Below are 20997 nucleotides of genomic sequence, written 5' to 3'. Positions count from 1 at the left end.
GAAAACACATTTAGGTTCATTTTCTTACTTTGTAGTGCGTAAGACATGCTTTATAAATAAAGTTTTGGTTGGTTAGTATTTAGTCAGATCAATAACTGGAAACCCGATCAGAAAATCGAGAAGCGTCTCTAAATCTTCTGTAAAGTATCAAAACATATCAGTGTTCTGGAGTTCATTCAGATGATTTATGATCACTTTTGGTTTTGAACTGTTTTTCCTCTAATTTTAATTCAGACCCAGCATTGGATCAAACATTGCAGAGCATTTCACCATTCATCATTGTTGGCCTCATCATCCTCTTCATCCTCATCCTCGTCGTTGTGGTGATCTGCTACTGTAACAGAGAAAGGCTCTCTGCCATATTGCAAAGACGCAGGTGTGTTTGTGTAGAAGTCTAGTTTTTTCAACACAGCAGGAAGTTTCTGCTTGAACTGTTGACATCCACTAAATGGAGTTTTTATCAGTGCCACAAAACGTTTGCTGAAAGAAATGCTTTCAGACATACAGAATAAACCCAATAACACTCAAAAACTAACAGAGTGAGAGAGGAACATTTGCATCTGCAGACTGAAGATGCAAAATGTTCTAAATTGAGAATTGCATTTTACTTTGATTTATAGGTTAAAAAAAAAAAAACTTCCATGGCTGATCAGATCCACCAACTATAAAGACACACATATCCACATCCCACAGTAGTGACTAAAGGCTCATGATCTTTCCCCAAGTTTGTAGGTGAATGTCTAAGTTTTATCTGTAGTTTCAACTCCTTTACAGTTGTTGTGTCCTCATCAATTCTGTGAGGTTTCTTGGTGCAGTCTGCTGCTACAGTTACATTTTTACATAGCAGTTCTGCAGAAATCAAGATTTGTTTGCTGATAGGAATTCAACTAAAAAACTTAATGACTTTGAATAAATGAATACGTTTTATAAAAACAATCAGGATTTAAAGCAAATGTTTATAAAATAATCTAAAATCTAAAATAATCTCTTAATTTATCCAATTTGATCATGACTATATTTCCTAAATGTATTTATTTTCACATTTTGTTATCTTCTAAAGTTGCTCCTGGTCTTCCATGCTTTAGAGTGCTTTTACTTTGAAATACTGTCTTCACCTTAATGTCCATATTTTATTGTTCCGTTTTTCTCTGGACTTCATGAATGTCACGAGTTTCTGATCAATCTGTTTTGTTTACAGCAGGACTCGCCGTCAAAACTGAGGAAGATGGCACCGATAATCCTAATCTGATACAAAAACATCCCTTTTTGTCCACTTGGCATAAGAGCTGACCTGAGGATGTGAAATTAAACTTTCTGAAACAATAAAATGCAACAAAAACTTTGTGTGACTTCCATTTCTTTGTGCTTTCTTAGATAATCTGTATTTTCATGTCTGATGACTCGTCCTCTAAAGTGCTGCAGCGCCGCTGCTGCTGTCCACAGACGGCGTCCTCCATCAGAAAAAGATTTAGGATGTTCAAAGCTGAAGACTGTGGGAAGTTTTTAAAATTCTAAAAGTCTAGGAGGGCTGAAACATGACTGTGCAGAAAACTGAAAAAAGACAGTTCTGCTTCAAACAGAGCTGTCTGTCTGTCTGGAGAAGTCTGAAGTGCAGATCGGTTTCTGCTCAGTCTAAAATTAAATCAGGCACGATCAAATTCTTGAAATGTTTCAGGAAATTTATTACAGATTTAAGCAAAAACTTGAGTCATAAAAGCAGCAAATGTTCCGGTAAAATCACAGTCTTTCATAAAAAGTGGTTTAAAATAAAACAGAAACCTTTTGTTTCTGCAGGTTTCTGCTGCAGGTGGGATCCTGGAGGTTTAAACGGGTTCTAGCTTCTGCTGGAAAGACTTTAGCGGGATTTGATCAGTCGGCCTTCAGGGCGTACAGCACGTCGTCCTGGCTCACGTTGAGGCGGACGCGCTGAAGGACGCCGAGGCGGCTGGGCTCCAGCAGCAGCAGCCGGCAGGCTCCCAGACGCTGACATACCGCCAGGCTCTCAGACACGCCGATCGGCTGCAGACCCTCCACTCGACACAGAGCCTGGTGCTGCACCAAAACCTGCAGAGCAGACACAGCGACCGCTCTACTGAAAACAGACAACCCTGACTGGATGGTGGATGAATCCAAAGGTTTACTCAACAGACATGAGGTGTCTGCAGTCCATCAGCATGTAGTGAGAGCCCTTAAGAAGACAAAAACTGGTCTAGGAGGTCAGAGAAATCAATAGAGAAGCTCCACCGGTCAGCCGCAAAGAAATTCCAGCCAATCAAACGGCCTCCTAGGAGATGGAAGCAGTTCCCTTCTCATCATATCTACAGGGCAGGTGATGAGCTGTGATGGGCTGCAGGATTAATCGCTTTAATCGATTAATTCAAATTTGTTGTTTTAGACGATTTATTTTAGGGAAAATTGAGATTTTATTTTCCCGACTCTCTCCTGTTGTTCTGAGTAAAGTCAGGCCGTCGGTCCCTAACAGAGCGAAAATGTGAAAACAGTAGCAAGCAAAGAGGAGCTACATCGAGGCAGAAAAAAAAACTAAACAAAACTGGTGCACAACACAACGAGAAGCCAACCCCCCCCCCCCCCCAACCCCGTAACTTCTGCCCCCATGTAGCTTCAGCTTCAGCTGATGATCTGTTACCAGGATCCAGAAAGAACTGAAGGATGAACCTGTTGGACTTACAGCAGCAACAGAAAGTTTAGTCAAAAGTGTTGATTTGGAGACAGCGGTGTCGTTACACACTGATGCTATCATGATATGCTAATGAGCTCTTCTGTGTCGACTACATGTGATCACAGACCGGTTTAAAATAACACTACATGTTTTTAACACGCGGACTTTAATACGTGGATGATAAATGCAACAGAATTAATTCATAGAACATGTATAAAAATTGTATCTAATGGATATAATAGGCAGTTTGTATGGAATTTATCAGAAGTGCCTTGAAACATTACAGAGGCGGAGTTGAGCAGAAAAACCCCACATGTGATTAAAGCTGAAACCAGTAGATTACCCACAATTCTGTGTTTACTGACAACAACAAAGACTTGGCTCCTCAACACAAACGGCAGGAGAAACAAATGTTACAGATCTTTTCATGGAGGTTGTAACTTGAAACCAAGAGTGGCTCTGCAGCGCTGTTGAGCAATGAGAATCTGAAACATTAGTAGACGTGTGTGACTGCTGGAGGCTGCAGGAAAACACTCGCTGAAGGATATCTTCCATCAGAATCAGTTCTTTGTTTTAGTTCTACGACACTGGATTCTTGTTTTTCTTCAACTGTTCGAGAGGCTGAACGTGTCCCAAATGTTCACGTCTGTCTGAGAAAAGTGTAAAGTGTGTAGTGGGGGTTTAAAACCTTAAAACATCTAAAAACCTCACGGATTTTTCCATCAAGGGTTATTTTTAGAACAATAAACAAGGAAACCTGTAGTGAAAACTAAACCTTCACTAAAATGAAGGAAACTAATTTGTTCAATTTATGGAGAGATCTCTTTCATCTTTTCAGCCAAAAGTCTTTCTACTTTAAAGTAACAAATTTGTTGTTTTAAATCACTAATTATGTGGAAAAATGTTTTACCAAGCCAAAAATATGTTTTTTTTAAATTATATTACAGTAATTCAAAATGGAATAAAATCCTTTTCAATTCAGAATCAGCTCATATTGCAATCTTGTGATTCATAATCAATTCATCAGATTGGCCGTGTCTTCAGAACCGCTCACTCATGTTTTTAGACAGAAAGCAATACAAACAGACATTGAGGATTTGGGTTTATCGTGTGGGTTATTGTGCGGGTTTATCGCTGACCTGCTGGAAGGTGGCCTCCTCCAATCCTAGCCGACGAAACTCTGCGATGACGGCGCGCAGGAAGAGCTGCTCCTGCAGAGACGCACACCTGGAAACAGTGGGGAAGGGGGGGGGGGGTCACATGATCTGAACCCTGGAGCTACTTCAGGAATCCTGTCAGACGGCCGAGCCTCACTTGATGGCAGTGATGTACGCTGAAGAGAACATCTCATTCAAGGCCTCCATCACGTGACTCATCGCCACCAACCCCGCAGCCGAAGGGTCGGCGGCTGAGTGCTCGCAGATTTCCGTTGCCCGGCGACAGATGTCCAAACACCGGCGGGCGTCGCCCGACAGGGCCGCCACCTGCAGGGGCAGAAAACCCTGAGACATGCAGGGACACAGAGGTCGGGGGCGGAGCAGGAGAGGTCCTCTTACCTTCCTGGACACCAGCTGCAGGGCGTCCTCCTCGAAGGCCTTCACCTTGTTGAGACGCGACGTGATGATCTGCTGCAGCTGCTTGAAGGTGTACGGCTGGAAAGACATCCTGGTCAAACCCTGGAAACATCCACAGAGCAGCTCAGGGAAGGACGAGCTCTGCATCATAGCTACACAGATGCTCAGAAAACCACCTTCCAGCACTTAGATGCTCAGAAACCACCTTCCAGCACTCCTCTCACTACCACGACCAGCAAAGACAGAAACATTTGTTCATCATGAAGCTGGACGGAGCAAAGAAACTAAAGCCGGAGCAAAACGTCAAGAGGCAATGAGAACAGAACAGACGTCACACAGAATTCAAAATAAAACAAGAATGAGACCAAAAAAAAAAAACACAAAAAAGTAATATCATGAGATTTAAAGTTATAAATTTACGACTTTCTCCTCGACATTTAACAGCTATGACTTTTTTTTGTGAATTTACGACTTTGAAGTTGTAATTTAATTTAATGTAATTTAATTTGAAGTTGTAAGTTTAATTTAATTTTTGTCTGTAAACTGGCTGTACAACTACTGTAAAAAAAATGTCAGGATAATAAAAAAAGATTTAAAAACCTAAAAACTAAAATCAAAGCTGTGAGCGATGTTGTATGCCCCACCCTTTGGACCTGCCCTGTAGTGGCTGTTACATGCCCCTCACTCCCCTTTCTGCCACCCTGGTCAGAGCTGCAGGTGACAAATTCATAAAAAACAAACAAACAAACACACACTTTCCAAAAATGACGGGTTCCTGTTGATTGTAGCTCCATAGCAACCATTTTATTTTGGGGGGGTCTAGTCCTAATTAATCTGGAGGAGTTAGGAGGCAACAGATTCAAATCCATGGGAGGAGTTTCAGTTTGAGTTTTTCTTCCGATTGAAAATGGTTCCCCCCCATTCCCAAGGTCAAAGGTCAACAAAACGTCATTTGTGGTTGTAGACTTGACCTGGTGGCGCATGTGTAAAATTTTGTTTTTTTAAGCGTAAGAAAATATGAGATGGACTCAATTTCACACTTTGTCACAAAATGGCCACAAAGCCACAGGCCCTGTGGCCATCCCATAATAATTTCACAGCTATCCCAGCTGTGTGTTTTTGTTTCATTAGTGGAGTCTGAAATATATTTAGTAGCTTCATTATAGATTTAGGCCTCATTACTTCTTTTGACTGATGTCAAACCTTTTCTTTTTTTTTTAATTTTCACCGTGTAGGAGGTGAGGAGAAATTCAGAGGAATTTATGAGTCTGTGTGTGTGTGTGTGTGTGTGTGTGGGTGTGTGTGTGGGGGGGTTCCCTCAAAGGCGCAGTAAGAACCAAGAACTGGGGAAACAATCTGGTCGTTACAGTTCAGGACTGTGGGACATAATGAGCTAGGAAAGCATAAATTAACCAAAAAAAAAACATAAAATAAGAAAAACTAATAACAATAATACAATCTATTATATAAAAGTACGGTTAGAAAAAAAACTAAATTACATTAACTTTAAAAAACTGCTAAAATAAAATAAGACAAATAATTTGCAGTAAATGAAATGCAGCGGTGGAATTGAGAACGTTTGTGTTTATTTCTAAAAGTTTCACATCTGTGACTTTGACTCACATCATCCTAGAAACAGATCCGTCATGTTTGTCAGAAGTGGTGAAGTTCACAGTCTAAATGAAACTAGATCTGACAGTTCGCTGCATCAAGGATTCAGAGAAATTCTTGGTTTCAGCAGCAAACGACCTGCTGCGGGACGAACGCTCTCTGCTCTCACCAGCCTGCTGGCCACTCTGTTGATCATAATCCTCTCCGGCAGGTCCATGGTGTTCGCGATGGCCAGCACCACCAGGCGGGCGTGGCGGCGGCTGGGCCAGTCGAAGAGGTTGTACATGACGTTCTGCTTCCTCGTCCACAGCAGGTCCAACTGCAAGGATCGAAAGATTCTGTTAGGCTACTTTTACACGGGGCTCAAAAACGTCTGAGCGACCGCTTCCAAGGAAAAATCGATGTAAGCGTGCACGTATGAACATTTCGGGCTGCCAGGTTTAACATTCTCGCGTCGCTATCCAAGGTTTTAAGTTAGTTTCAGGCTTGAGCAGCGTGAAGGGTCTGGCCAAAGGACCCAGACTGAATGAAGCTCATTGGGGCCCCCTGAGAATGGAACCCTGGTTTCCTATGCGCCAGTCCTACCCCCAAAAAACCACAAATTCAAATTCACACAGACTCTCACAGTGAACCCAAGGTGACAGCTGCTTTCGTGAAGATGTGAGCCACATCAAAATGACTGAGAAAAGAAAATCTGTTTCATTAGTCAATGCAGAGCCAGAACTAAGAGAAACGTTGACAGCTCGAGATCATCACTACAGCCACCACCTCCACCTCCTGAGGATTCAAAGAAATTCTTGTTCTGAATGAGTTTCTGAAGCCAGCAGCAAACGCTTTGCGCTGAGACAGACGGGCTTCTCCTTCTGCAGAAGTCTAGCAAAAGTTCTCATCCTCCGTGTGGTTCTTCTCTTTGATAGGGAAAAGTCAGAACCCTGTCACAGGCCTTTTGCCATCATCATAGAGCAAATGCCTAGACATGCACAGAGCATTTCTGTCCAGGCACATGCACACATAGGGCCTTGGGTGTCCGAGCACAGGCCCCTTTTTGCCTTGTATTAAAAAGGGCCCCAGAACCCTCGGTGTTTTTTTAATTTTATCATTACAAATATTGTTGTTGTTGTTATTCTTCCACTTATCCAGGACCGGGTTGCAGGGGCAGCAGACTGAGCAGAGATGCCCAGACTTCCCTCTCCCCAGCCACTTCCTCCAGCTCCTCTGGGGGAACCCAGAGGCGTTCCCAGGCCAGCTGAGAGACATAGTCTCTCCAGCGTGTCCTGGGACTTCCCCGGGGCCTCCGCCCAGTGGGACATGCCCGGAACACCTCTCCAGGGAGGCGTCCAGGAGGCATCCGAACTAGATGCCCGAGCCACCTCAACTAGCTCCTTTAGATGTGGAGGAGCAGCGGTTTTACTCCGAGCTCTCCGCGGGTGACCGAGCTTCTCACCCGATCTCTAAGGGACCGCCCCGCCACCCTACGGAGGAAGCTCATTTCAGCCGCTTGTAATCAGGGTTCTCGTCTTTTGGTCATGACCGCAGGCAAGTATTGCAACATAGATCAACCGGTAAATTGAGAGCTTCGCTTTCTGGCTCTGCGCTCTCTTCACCACAGCAGAACCTGAAATGTCAAAGCGGTGCTAGTCTCGCGATTTAGGCACGAAACAAAACTGTTCACTTCATCGCTAGCATCCTTGCAAGCGCGGATATGGATTAAGAAACAACTGGAGACGTCGTCAGGCTCGTCAATGTGTCTGGGAAAAAAACAGATAAACCAGCTAGAGTTTGAGTTTTGGCGAGTTGCCACCGCGTCTTTACCAAATACGAGTCCTCGCCCTGGTTTAGCTGCCAACGTTCGTTCAATGGCAACACGTTTGTGTGAAGAGTCTGAAAATGGTCATTAAAACTTGCAGAGCTACATATGAATGTGAAAGTTGTAAACAAGGAAGCCCAAAATGTGTGTGTTTGTGTTCGTTTACATGGACTTTTTACTGGCAGTGGCCGCTTGAACGCGCTTTGCAGAGGGTGACGGTGAACGGAGCTTCACAGGTACAGTAAATGTCAACACTGTGAACACTTGTGTGTAGCGTGTTACTGTGAACAGAGTTAATAAAGTCTGATTTCCACTGATGTGCATTATATATGACATAAATATTTTATTTTAAGATTTTACATTAAAATTCCTTAATGGTGTGAAGAAACAAATGTCTGCACATGCTGCCCTCTTTCAATTTTGAGCCCCTGGGGGGTCCCGTCCCTGCTCTGAAAATCCTCTCCGGACGAGCAGATTGGCTCTAAACCGAAGCATAAAGCTCATTCAGTTCCTGCTGCACAGGAGCTCTGATGCGGGTTTTCTCACTTCATCCACCAGCAGAACAGTCGTCTCCTTTCTGGGCGCCGGGTTGCTGAACCTCTTCTCCAGCAGCGCTGCGGCGTGATCGGCGGTGGCTTTCTGACCCGTCAGCTTCTGCAGAGAGCGTGTACAGTCATTCAACTGAATGAAAAAAAAATCACTGAAGTGCCGCTTCTAAACAAATAACCCACAAACAGCTGATTGCTGTGAAACAAAGTCAACGTGAAACACAATGAACTTTCAGTTTCAATGTTTTTCATTGAAACTCTCGTTGCTTCCTTTACAAGCATCACTGAATTGATCTTTAGCAGCTTGTCTGTGGTTTCACAGTCATTCACTTGGGTAACTATGACAACAATTTTTCAAAGTGGTGAAAATGGTGATGCTCAGCTGCACAGACCTTTATGTTTGAGGGTTTAACAGAACAGTTTATTCCCTTTGTGATGAACAACCTGCAGCTTTTCTAGAAAATCCTGATGTACACATTTCTATTGATCGCTCCTGTTTTGTGTTGCATTTGGAAAAATTGGAAAATATAATTAACACACAACTTCTCCCTGCCTTCATTTATTTATGTTTTTAACTAACAGTTTACCCTTTTAAATTTTGGAACTTAATTTTACAAGATAACAGTTTGGTTTAGTTTTTTCATGCTTGTTTTGAAAGAAAAAGTGCAATTTTTAAAGGAGAGCAACATGTTGCAGGAAAAGAGGATTTTTAACAGTACAAAACAATAACAAACAAAAAAAGACTAAGAAGAATTTTTATCTTTAATTTAGTCAAGTTTAGGATTAGATCAACTTCATAGACGACGTCCAGAATGACTAAATGAAGAGTTTTCTAACACAGGCCTGAATGTTTGACCTTCATTCCTCAACTTACGCACCAAGTTCACAGCAGAGGCAGCACAGGATCAATCTCCATGGTAACCAGACTTCTCTTCAGATTAGAGCAGGGTTGGGCAATTATTTTAACTCGGGGGGCCACATTGGGTTCTAAAATTGGATAGAAGGGTCGGACCATGAGCAGATGCGTGGAGTCAGAATGATATAACATGGAATGTAGATGAAAACATTTGGATTGAAAATTATATTCTAAAACAGAATAGTCTAGAGTTTTGAGTTTAAAACGTTTGTTCCCATTTTAGATCTTTTTTTTTATTTATTGTGAAGCTCTTTGGTACCTCAAAGGAGTTGTAAAGTGCTGTATTGATAAAGTTTAATTCATTCATGATCCTTTTAATAAAATAAATAACATTATTTATGAAATAAAACAACGACCAAATAACACTCAATGATTTTCAAAGACAAAAAATTCAAGAAAAATATACTGATACATTTAAAAAAATACAATAAATAGTCGATCCTCTCCTTTCATAATCCCAATAAAAGACTCTCAGAGCGCTGCAGCTCCTCACGTCTCAGATTGCGCAGCTGGGCTGAGTCCTGCACGTCTGTTTCTCATCCATTATTAACGAAAAAGCAAATTTCCATGTCTTCTGCTGCAGCTACGCATATATCTGCTACCTCTTCACCGGTACAGAGTTCCCTTGTTTATTGCAGGAGTTACGTTCTAAATATAACCGTGATTGGTGAAATCCAGGGAGAATGATTACAGACATTTATGGCAGTAAAACTTCTAACTGCACACTTTATAAACATTTCTCAGACAGACATGAACATTTTCACCCTTTTCTCTTGTTTAAATTCTCAAACCTTTATAGAAATGAGGTCCAGGATCTTCGAATGAAAACAAAGATCTGATCATCGATCACAGATTTCTGTAATCTAAAGAGCTCCGCGTTTCTGAACGGGAGAGACGGCACGGACTGAGGAGATTGATTGACAAGGTCTCCAGCCAATCAGGACACAGGACAGGGTGCGCTGTTTGAAAAAGGCAGCATGATAGCTCTAAAAGAATGAGCTAAACTGGGAAAGATGAACTGCGGTGCAGAAATGAAAGATGTCTTCTGTTCTATTTGACAGAGAGTTTAGAGGGTTTCAAATCGGGACACAGTCTGCAGAAGGGGGGAAGAAAATGTCACGTCTTGATCGTGTGGCCAGATTAAACAAAAAAAAACATGGGTCTCTGATATTGTTCAGAGGGCCGGACCAAACCTGGAGTTGGGCCGGATGCAGCCCGCGGGCCGTAGTTTGCCCACCCCTGGATTAGAGCGTCTTTTTATTTTTAAATTTAGCTTTCAATCAAGTTAAGGTGGAACCTTTGGAGCGAGGGTAGTACTTATAAATTAAGATTGAATGAAGAGATCCTCCACCTGCAGAATCTGGACGTAGGCCTGATGAGGGTCCGTCATCTTCATCCCATTGATCTCGATGAAGTGAAACGGCGAGATCTCGTCCACGTCGGCTGCGTGCTGCAGGCAGCGCATCACCTCGTGCACGGTGGCCGTCTTCCCCGTTCCCGGCACGCCCGAGATGTACATGCACCTGAGACACGGCGGGGGGGGGGGGGGGGGGGGGGAGACAGAGCGCAGCATTGGTGGGGGAGAAACTGGTGAAAAGAGCTGTGGTTGCCGCCAGTGGCGGTTCTACCCTGAATTACTCCCCGGGCGAGACCCTCCTCTGGCGCCCCCCCCCATAGGGTCACTTTGTCCATTTACTGTAACTGAAACTAAGAAATTGATATAAAAAAAGATGTTTATCAGAATTCTGCAATGCATTATAACAGTTATCGGAACATAAAAATTAAAAGACTATCAGCATGGCAAAAATACAGTTAGGAAATATTTAATCAAACACAAATAAATAATCTAAAATAAATATCATAAACTACAAATCACACTAATAACACATTAGAATAAATGTAACTGCAGCACTAAGAACAGAAAACACTAACTAAAACCTAACCTTTGTGGCCTTCCTGATGCAAGCTTGTCAATAACGTCATCATATGAAATCTGCTCCCCTACTGAATGATTGATACTAACAACAGCAGGTTAGTGAGTTGCTCCTGAGACTTTGGTGACCTCAGGTATGACTTGATCAACTGGAGTTTTGAAAAGCTAACAGCAGCAGCAGCAGCAGCAGCAGCATGCTACCATCACAGCTTATTTAACATTATGAACTAATATACAACAATAAAACACAACAAAAACTTTGTGTTACAGCAGAGCAGACAGACACACGAATCATAACTAATGTTACAAGTTAAGGCAGAGCAAACGTTTAACCCTTGTGCTATCTTAGATGATCCCCCCCCCTTCCATTGAGGTGTTCTCCCTACCATGACAAAGGTGGATAAAGGTGGAAAGATTTCATGTAATCCATGGACACCAGTGAAGATCACAAATCATTGAACAAAAAAGGTTCAGAGCACTGTCTAGTGGGTCTAGATGACCCAACTCCCAATGTTAAAGTGCCTAGGATAGCACAAGGGTTACGAAGAAAATCTTAAAAATTACGTTATTTACAATATTTGGGCCTACTTCAGTTTTGGTCATGAAAGACCAAACAAGATTTTTCCTCTGCAACGTTGTTGTTGTTGTTGTAGGGCAGGTAGCATTCGAATTTAGAAAACGTGCATCTAGCTATGCGATAATACCCTTTTCTTTGTCTCTTTTCTCCTCTTCTTCTCTTGTCTTTCTAAATTGGGCACCAGCTTTGACCTTTTTTCTCCATATTTCAGATGTTTTTTTGCATTTAGCATAAATGTCCTGACATAGGTATCAAGTCTGTCGACTAAACCAACTGTCACCTTAGTGAAAACATTGTTTTGTTTTCACATTTTTTATTTGGGCATATCACACAAAAATAACCCAAAAAGCATGATTTTTTTATACCTTTTTTATACCCGCAGCCCCCCCCCTCGTCACACATTTCCAGCAGGAGCGCGTGGGGCGCCAATTCGCTACACGGCCTGTGACCGTCGCCCCTCTGGAAGAAGATCCAGCCAGGTTTGCGCTCCGTGCTCACCTCTCAGCCTGCACCCTTCACCCCGCGCCCCCTCCCTTCTCCTTCTTCACCCCACGCCCCCTCCCTTCTCCTACTAAAACACATTTGCGTCTACTTCTCAAAGACAGGAGGGAGCGCAGCTGCGGGGTGGGGGCGCCGCCAGGTTTCAGGCTGTTACAAACTCTGTGATATAAAAAAAAACCAATAGTGGTGCATAAAATATTTTACAAGGGCTGAGCCGCTGGCGCCGCCCCCCGTCATTTTTCCGCCCCAGGCTATCGCCCTTATGGCCCGTGCCTAAAACCGCTACTGGTTGCCGCAGTTCATTACAACTGCCAAGTTTATAGCCTCAACTGAGCAGCAAAGTGTGAGAAACTTTCCCATCTGGTGAAGATATGTCAAAGCTTTTCATAAACTTCTCATAAATGTAACTTTTAAATATCATTTTACGTGGGAAATGACCATTGTTGCCAGATTTTTTGATAAAAATGTAATGTTCTAATATCAGCCACATCAAATCAAGCTCTAAAGTTTAAACCCCTGAAGCGTTTCCTCGTTCTTCTGTGTTATGCTGGCGCCCTCTACTGGACATTTAAAGAAGTGAGTAGAAACTCCCATCAGGCACCTCACTGTGAGTCAAAACCCTTGAAATGTAGTTAACTAGTAAGATCGCACCGTCGTTTATGCAAAAGAATAACATCATAAACAGTAAATGAAAAGGATCCATATTTTCTTTAAGTCGCGAAAGTTGACCTGAGTTTTTTAGCGCATAAATGCAAAGAAGGCGTTTCTTGTTCTAATGCTTTTCATTTTTTTAATGACCTCATTTTAATTTACCATCTTAGGATAATGATTTTAATTTAAGCATGTAATTGTAAAATTTTATTCATTATAGCCATCTGTTCCATTCTTACACTTGGACATTATAAAATATTATGAGCCTTTTTCTACACAGCAACGTTTACATTTATTCAGCTAATTTGGTATTAAGCAACAATTTTTGGGGTTCATATTGAGTTTTATGGGCTGAGTTCAACTTCTTGCTTATTTAGCAGTAATTACAGAACTTCAATGTTTTATTAATTATTCTAGCCATATTTTTTTTAACGCTTAAAGATTCTCCTCCTTTCTGTACTTATTTCCAACTCTACATGAACTAAGCTGACGAGAAAGAAAAGCTGCACTTCTCCTTCTAAACCAGGGGTCTGTAACCAGAGGCTCCGGAGCCGTAAACTCTATTCAACTCATTCTTAAACGGTTGAAGCTCATTGCTTCACTCTGCCGGGCTCCTGAGTGCAGTAACCATCAAGCAGAGCAGCTTCTTGTTTACCAAATTCTAACTAAAACATCTGGATAGATTTTTGTCCGCCATGTACCACCAGAAATGATTTGGAGGTCAGTGAGCACAGAATTAAGGATCACTGGATCATAAGGCAGATTTTTCTATTTTTGGAAAAAAACATAAAAAAAGGGATTTCAGGTCTGAAAAATCTGGTACGGTCACTTAATTAGCTCTGATTTAATTTGAGTTTGTTAAATCAATGAATTTCTGGCTGAGATGCAGCACAAACATTAAAATGACATTAGGTTCAGATACATGGAGATGGTCCTATATGGTCAGGGTGTCTTTTACTTTGAAAGGAAGCAAGTGAAGCTCAGTTAAAAGTTATAAACTATATAATATTAAAAAAAGTATATTTTTTTCTTTATGCCAAAAAACAACAATTTATTCATCATAATAGTAAAGTTAAGAAAAACCAAATTGGTGTTTTATTTTTCTAAAGGAAGTCTTTGTGGTTTCTAGTGGGTTGTAGTCAGTGAAAAATGGACCTGAATGTAAGTGATGAAGGTTGCACTCCTGTCCTAAACCATCATCATCCTCACATCCTGATCAAACAGCCGTCTCAGGTAGTGAGCAGCCTCACCCTCCAGTGCCGTCCAGGATCTTGCTCTCCACAAAGCTGTAGATGTCCTGGAATTCCTGCTCTCTGCAGGGCAGAGACTCCGGCACCGCAGACACGTGCAACCTGTGGAACAGCAATGCATTGTGGGGGAACCACAATAATAACACTGAGCTCTGAATACTGTCATTACTATGTATCCAAGTTAGCATCCAAGTTGGGATCTGAAACTGTATAGAGGAACGTTTCAGCTGCAGGTAATGCTGTTAACACTGAGCGTGCTCAGAAAAATGACATCAAACGACTGGATTGTTAATATAACCAAAAAAAAAAAGAATAAAGAGAGGCATGAGGTTACAAGACAAGCAGAAACCTAAGCTAATGAAAAATCAGATAAACTAAAATGCAGAGCAGCTCAGTAGAAAATACATGAAACTAAAATCTAGAAACAAATACTTTAAAGAAATCTGAAAACTGCTGTTTTATGTTCTACACCTGCTGTACTTGTTTGTGTGTATTTTAGTGTCATTTTCTGATCTTCAGCTGGGATTTTCACATCAGGGTTTTTGGGTTTTGCTTCAAAGTCTAAAAGTTGTTTTTGAAGTAGTAAAATCAAATCAGGACAGGTGAAAGTCAAATCTGGAATATTCTCAGATTTAAAAAAAACATTTTCTCCAAACTAAGAAGCATAAACATGCTGTGGAAAAACGCCTGGACCCGGATAATTCCTGACCTGATTCTGGCCTCCTCCAGCACGTTGGCGGGCTGTCGGGTTGGCAGTAACCTGTTGGGGATGCTGGGCGTGGCGTGGCGAGGGGTCCGCGGCGTGCTAGGAGGAGCCTGAAGAAGCAGAAGCGATGAAGAGGTGAGGACCCTACAGCGGACTTCCTCTGAGAAGCTTTCAGAATCCAGGCTCACCTTCCTGCTCGGAGTCTTCCTCGGCGTTCGGGTCGTCGGGCGGGGTTTCTGCCGAGAACGAGGAGTCTGAGGCGCCGCTGCAGAGGACCGCCTCCTCTTTCTCACCACTTCTTCATCGCTGTCGAATCCCGCTTCCTCCTCCCTGTCACTGTGGTGGTCCTCCTCCTCCTCCTCACTGCTGCTCTGCAGCTCCTTCTTGGAGGGAACAAACTCGTCCTCGTCGTCTCCGTCAGAGTCTGGGTCGAACTGACTGTTCAGCAGATTCCTGAGGAAACACAGAAAAGACAAAAATCAAGGTTACGGTCATGAAAACATAAGAGGGGTGCAGTCATGTGACCCGAGGCCCCGCCCTGGGTTAACGTCAGTGAAGTCTGGCAGATCTCTCCACTCACAGCTGCTTTCTGATCCGAGACGACACCTTCATCGCCGACTTCCTCTTGGAGCTCCTGGGCGTGGCGCCAACCGGCAGGTTTGGGGAGCTTTCGCAGTCGGCCTCAGGTCTGCAGGAAAAAAAAATGTCAGTAAATGAATCAGCATTTTGAAATAACTGGGTTAGAAAAGTACGAAGTATGTCTTTATAAAATAAATGTGCAAGAAAAAAAAACTTATATTTATTCAACTCAAACTGAATAAGTCTTTTATTAATAAATATGTTGGCAGATTATGACCTTTTTACATAATATTTCATAGTTTAAGTGCAGTTTTTACAAAGGTTTGGTTAAACCTTCGTGCTCTTTATAAAACAACTGCTTCAGTAGATTCAATATTAAAGAAGTTATTCATTAACTCCAATGTTTTATACCAAAATTAAGCTTTTGTCATTTCTTATTGTCATCCAAGATCAAGAAATTATAGTTTCATAAAACTGCTTCGGCACTACATTAGGCTGTTGTGTTTAGTAAGTTTGAATGTTTTGCCTCATCTGAACATGAAATCTTTGTCATTTTACACTTTCCAAAGCTTCTGTAGCATAGCGGCTGTTTGAGTCCTTTTTCCTAAAATTTGTTTTAGTTTTTCCAGCCTTTTTATTTTTTTTTACAAGCATCACTGCTTTTTAACATTAAAGCAGACTTTTTTCAAGATCAATAAATCTTCTTATAAAGTCTTTGTATTTAACATCTTGTAACTTTGGGTATTTTTTCTCTCTAGAAAGTTCAGGACTACGCTGGTCCGATGTGTTTCAACTTCACAAAATAAGTTGGAATTTAAACTTTCTGAGCTTTTTAGATGCACAAAACTGTGAAATGAGCCGTAAAATTGACAAAGTTCACTTTGCTGTTGTTATATTTAAGGTTTCTAGTGAGCATCTTTCTACTTAATTTTATGATTAAACTTTTTTGCTATTTTACGTATTCTTGAGCAGTTTTAAGATTTTCTAAAAATATATATACTTTGTAGACCGGCTCTCTGGTTAGCTTAGCTGGGAGTTTCTCTTTCATGCAGAAGTCTTTACACTCGAGTTGTGGACCGATGAACAGAATGTGAGGTTAGAGGGACTCACAGGACGCCCAGAGTCGGCTCCTTCACGCTCTTCACTTCTTTCCTTCGGGACGGAGTGGAAGCTCTGTGAGCAAACACAACAAACATCATCCTCCTCTGCTCCTACAAATGTTGCTTTTTTCCCCTTTTATCTGTATTTAAAGGCTACACAGAGTGTTCAATGCAGCAATAATCAATAAAAACCCAGAAATGAAACCATCACGTTTCCAGGAGGACGCATTTTAAATGTGTTCCCCCAAAAACCTGAACCCTTCCTTCCTGTTTCTACGGTGATGCTCGTTAAACTGTCGTTAGGCTCCTCCCTCAACTTGAAGAGACGCCAATGTGTGTCTGTGGCCTGAAACTAATTTACATTAAAAAACACTTTAAAAAGTAAAAACCAAAAATACCCAACCACACCTGAAACTTCATCTACAATTTATTTTTCTTTTTTAAAAGCTGGCCCTTTAACATCAGCTTTGCAAAGTTTTTTTATTCTAAATCTGATATTTTGTTCCTAAAAACTGAAACTACGGCTACAAAAGTCGTCTGAAAACAAACATAAACCCAACGTTGGTGATGTTTATCGATAAATGCAGTTTTAAGCTTCATATTCTTTACTAATGACCTCCATCATCAGAAAAATGTTACATGTTAAAAACACAAAACACGTCAATTTTATCAGTATTTTATTCTCCTAAAGAATTTCTTCATAGTTTTCTTTTTTAATATTTGTCATCAAAAATTTGATCAATTTGAGTTTCATTTCCAGTTTTCAGTTTCAGACCTCAAAAGGTTTTTTTTTAGCTGTTTTGACTCCTTCCAGCTTAGAAAAAAACACTTCCTCCCTTAACTTTTGGTTTGTATCCGGTGCGACAGACGTGTGAACGGAGGACGACGAGATTCAAGCCAATCCTGCCGTCTTTAGGAAACAAGGAAAATAAAGGGATTTTTATGCTAAACCTAATAACCGCCTCTGCAAAAATCCAGCAGCAAGAACTGCAGCATTTCTTCTGCGTGGGGACGATGTTTGCTGGCATAACTGCTTAAAAAACAAAAGCAGAATCTCAGATTATTGTACAGTCTGCTCCAAATTATTCATTTAGCTGTCAGGTGTGGTCCTGCTGGTGGGTTTGGATTATTTTTTTGCTGCTTGAGATCCTGATGAAGTTCTCCAACACCCGACTATCACACTACCGCCGCCGTGTTAAAATATTACAATGGTAGTAGTCACAGCTAGATTGATGGTGACACACGTCTCTTTAGATGACAGAACGATTGTCCAAAGGTTCCAGAGATGATCCAGATTCTTTTTAAAGCAAAATTAAGGTTTGTCTTTGTGTTCTCTGGAGACCAATCAGATTTGGAACATGTCAATCCTTCCACTAGAGGGCAGCATTCTTGTAGTCTCCTTCACTGAGTCAGACAGCTGATCTGGTTTTGATTATACAGATTCTGAACACAACAGAAACTAAACTACCAATACTTAGCAACACATCTTTTCACTTGTGATCTGGTAGAGATGTATTTTTCTGTTTTAACAACGTTTTTCTAATTAGAAAAATAGATTTTATTTTTAATCAGGTCATGAAAATAAAGTTGGTTTCATGCCAGAGGACAGCGAATGTGCGACAGGAAGGCAGAAAACTCACCTGCTGGTCTCTGAAGGACTGTCGTCCTCCGTGGAGGAGCGTCTGTTGAGGCGGACGGGTGCCAGCTTCAGCCGGCTGGCTGCCTCAGCAGCACTGTTTTTGCGAGCGCTCCTGAGCGGCGTGAGGCTGCAGGTGAGGGCTGAAGACAGCGGGAGGGAGGAGGAAGAGGAGGACAGCCTGTGGGCCAGCTTCACCTCAGAGTTCAGCTCCTCGTCCAGGAGCTGGTTCAGGAAGTCCTCTTTGGATTTCTCTGGACCTGGTGGGAAAAGATTGTTGAGATTTTTTGGAGACTGTTTTTTTTTTAGTCTGGAAGGTCGTGTGCAGACACTCACTGCTGAGGTTCAGCTTCTTACGGACGCCAGGCGTCCTGGAGGTCATCTTCCTCCTCTTGGCGCTCAGACATTTTGAAGCCGACAGTTTGGTGGCAGAGTGAAGCGACTCCACCTCCACGGACGCTGCTTTCCCCACGCTCGCGCTGCTGAATTGCACCTCCGCCGTCGCGGCCCTCCGTATGACCTCGGGGTCCGGCGTGGGCAGCGAGCGCAGTGACCGAGCTCTGGAGGTGGGCGTGGCCGCAGGCGGGGAGCGAGGCGGGGATGGAGGAAGGGAGGGTTTGGTGCGGGTAAGAGGAGGGCAACGTTCATCCACATTTTGAAGCTGAGCTGAGTCCAGCACGCTGAACCTCCTGGAGTCCCAGGAGAGTTTCACGTAGAGCGTTTCTTCCGTGTCAGAGTCAGGAAACGGAGCGGCGTTGTCCACGTGTTTCACCTAAACGGCACAAAAAAACCCCCTTAAAAACTCAAGTAGCTTTTCCAACATCCCAGTAGCTCATTATTTCCTGTTTTATGAAGGATTGACAAGAATTTCTGCACGCGCTCAAAGCCGGCCTTCCTGCTATGATATGATCCTCTGTCATTCCTTCTCTTATAACTTGTTTTAGCTAACGGTTTACACTAAATTAAATATCGCCGTTTTGTAGAATCTCAATTTTCTTATCAACCAAACGTGTTTTCTCTGCTAATCTAGACTTTTGTTGGAGTTCAGTTCCTTTTAACTGCATTTTCATTTTCAAATGAAGCCGTGAGCAGTTTCCTCAGAGAAATAAAGTCATGAACCCGTAAAGACGAGTATCGGGCGGGACGCTCACCTGCACGGCTCTCAGGATGGATTCAGCATCCACCTCGTTTTCACAGCTGGGTCCCTGGTAAAAAAAGATTTCCTTGGGGTGGGGCTCTCTGCCCAGCAGCGTCCGCTTGCTGTAAGGCACCTCGGACAAGCGGACGAACCATTGAACCAGCGCCTTCTTCTGCTCCTGGTTCTCTAAAGAAAGCGGGTGGACATAATTGGGCTCTTTAGCAAATTCATTAGAGATCTGACACAAAAACTCAGTGGAGCATTTCAAATGCAGGAGACTTTAATCGACTTTAAAAGAAAGTTCTAACAGAGAAGGAGTGGAAATTTCTGTCTTTATATTAAACCGTTGATTGCAAAATTCACTGTTTAAAATGCATGACCAAATTCACCACTCAGTTAATCAAATTTAACTTAAAAATGAACGATGTTGATATTGAATAGTAAAATGCAAAATGCATTTTCAAAGTAAAAGCCTGACTTACACATTGAATCAGACATCACTTTGATTTATGAGTAAAAATGTTGCAAACAGCACTTTAATTTTTAGGAAATGATTTCAAACTTTCCTCTTTTGATAAAGTTCTGTGGCCGTCCTGAATGACCGTTAGCCAATCACTTCTGCTGCTGTGAACTGTGTGGGGTCATCTGTGGGGTTTTCCTCTCATTCCCGTCTGTTCTCTTTAGTATCCCCGTCATTGGTGTGCCTGTCCACTCGTCTGTGGTTTTCTAAACACTTCAGCAACATTTGCCTTTTTTCAAAAGCCCATCCTGTAAAATAATTGCCCTTTTCGTCCTGCTTTAAGGTTTTTTTTTAGTTGTGAATATAAAGAGGTTGTGAGTTTTGTCGCTTTTCTTCATCATCTTTTGGGTGTGGTGGTGCATCCGCCGGCGAGTGACTCACCGTCACCAAACAGTTGGAGGACTCTGGCCACGTAGGGGTTGTCGTCATCTTCTCCTTCGATGAGGATGTGCTGACCGGGCTGAATGACCATAGTCCCCGGGACCCCCTCCATGCTGATGACTAGAGAGCTAAAACACAAAAATAAATAAACCTCAATCCTGTAAGAAGCGTGGAGACCTTTTATTTATATTTATATATATATATATATATATATATATATATATATATATATATATATATATATATATATATATATATATATATATATATATATATATATATATATATATATATTTACTTTCATAACTCTGCTGTAGTACCGCCATTTATTTTTACTACATTTCAGTAAAACATGCTATATCTTATAATGTTTATAGCAGCACAGCAGCGTAAAATGTAACAGGTTAGTCTAATATAGTAAAACCAAAATAAAACTCACCCATATTCGTAGGTTTTTAGTTTCCTGTTAAAACTCAGAGGTTTTCCTCGCCACTCGTAAACGCGTTTGGCTCTGCGTCTTGTCAAATATTTCATCCTGCTTTCCTCTATCCCTTCACAAGAACACCGCAGACGTTATTTAAGGATGAAACAGAATTTTAATTTGTGACAAATAAACAGGACTTTAGAGAGTTTTAAAGAGCCGAGGGAAGCGAAGGGAAGGGAACCGCATTTCCCGCGAAAAGCCTTCAGAGACAGATAACACATTGCGCGCCTTACCGCCCCCTACCGATAGGATGATCAAACTGCACCAACGCGCTGCACTTGATTTCAATGTAGAAATATTTATTCTCGCAATAGATTTAAATATATATATGTACACTACGTAGATAAAATAACACCACACGACTTGAATTCAAAACCGAGAAATAATAAAAGAAAAAAAGGACTA

At 41.9% G+C, this 20997-nt stretch overlaps 1 protein-coding gene across 2 annotated transcripts; it reads right to left on the bottom strand.

Annotated features, from left to right (window-relative positions):
• Positions 1-1658: 1658 nt before the first annotated feature.
• On the bottom strand, positions 1659-20867 carry orc1 (origin recognition complex subunit 1). 2 transcript variants are annotated; one of them, XM_023954430.1, is made up of 17 exons: positions 20548-20864; positions 20109-20236; positions 19221-19393; positions 18406-18841; positions 18074-18329; positions 16444-16506; positions 15335-15442; positions 14943-15207; positions 14758-14864; positions 14049-14150; positions 10488-10659; positions 8219-8326; positions 6035-6184; positions 4237-4356; positions 3995-4164; positions 3820-3907; positions 1659-2064 (listed from the first exon to the last, which is right to left on the bottom strand). In XM_023954430.1, the coding sequence occupies exons 1-17, from the start codon at positions 20640-20642 to the stop codon at positions 1870-1872; spliced, it is 2736 nt and encodes a 911-aa protein (XP_023810198.1). In that variant the 5' UTR covers positions 20643-20864; the 3' UTR covers positions 1659-1869. The 2 variants fall into 2 exon arrangements, with proteins under 2 accessions (XP_023810198.1, XP_023810199.1); XM_023954431.1 differs by lacking the exon at positions 8219-8326 and having other exon boundaries at positions 20548-20867.
• Positions 20868-20997: the final 130 nt, after the last annotated feature.

The sequence above is a fragment of the Oryzias latipes genome, chromosome 4 (assembly GCF_002234675.1).
Source record: "Oryzias latipes chromosome 4, ASM223467v1".
NCBI lineage: Eukaryota > Metazoa > Chordata > Actinopteri > Beloniformes > Adrianichthyidae > Oryzias > Oryzias latipes.
The sequence above is the reverse complement of the archived record's forward strand: the minus strand, read 5'-3'. Positions and strand labels throughout refer to the sequence as shown.

Excerpts from the sequence above, each read along its gene's own strand:
- orc1 (XM_023954430.1), bottom strand. The coding sequence starts at position 20,642 with ATGAAATATTTGACAAGACGCAGAGCCAAACGCGTTTACGAGTGGCGA. Across the intron at positions 15,208-15,334 it reads TCTCGGATCAGAAAGCAGCT|GAATCTGCTGAACAGTCAGT; the intron begins GTGAGTGGAGAG and ends GTGTTTCCTCAG. Across the intron at positions 6,185-8,218 it reads CTGTTCTGCTGGTGGATGAA|TTGGACCTGCTGTGGACGAG; the intron begins GTGAGAAAACCC and ends CGATCCTTGCAG.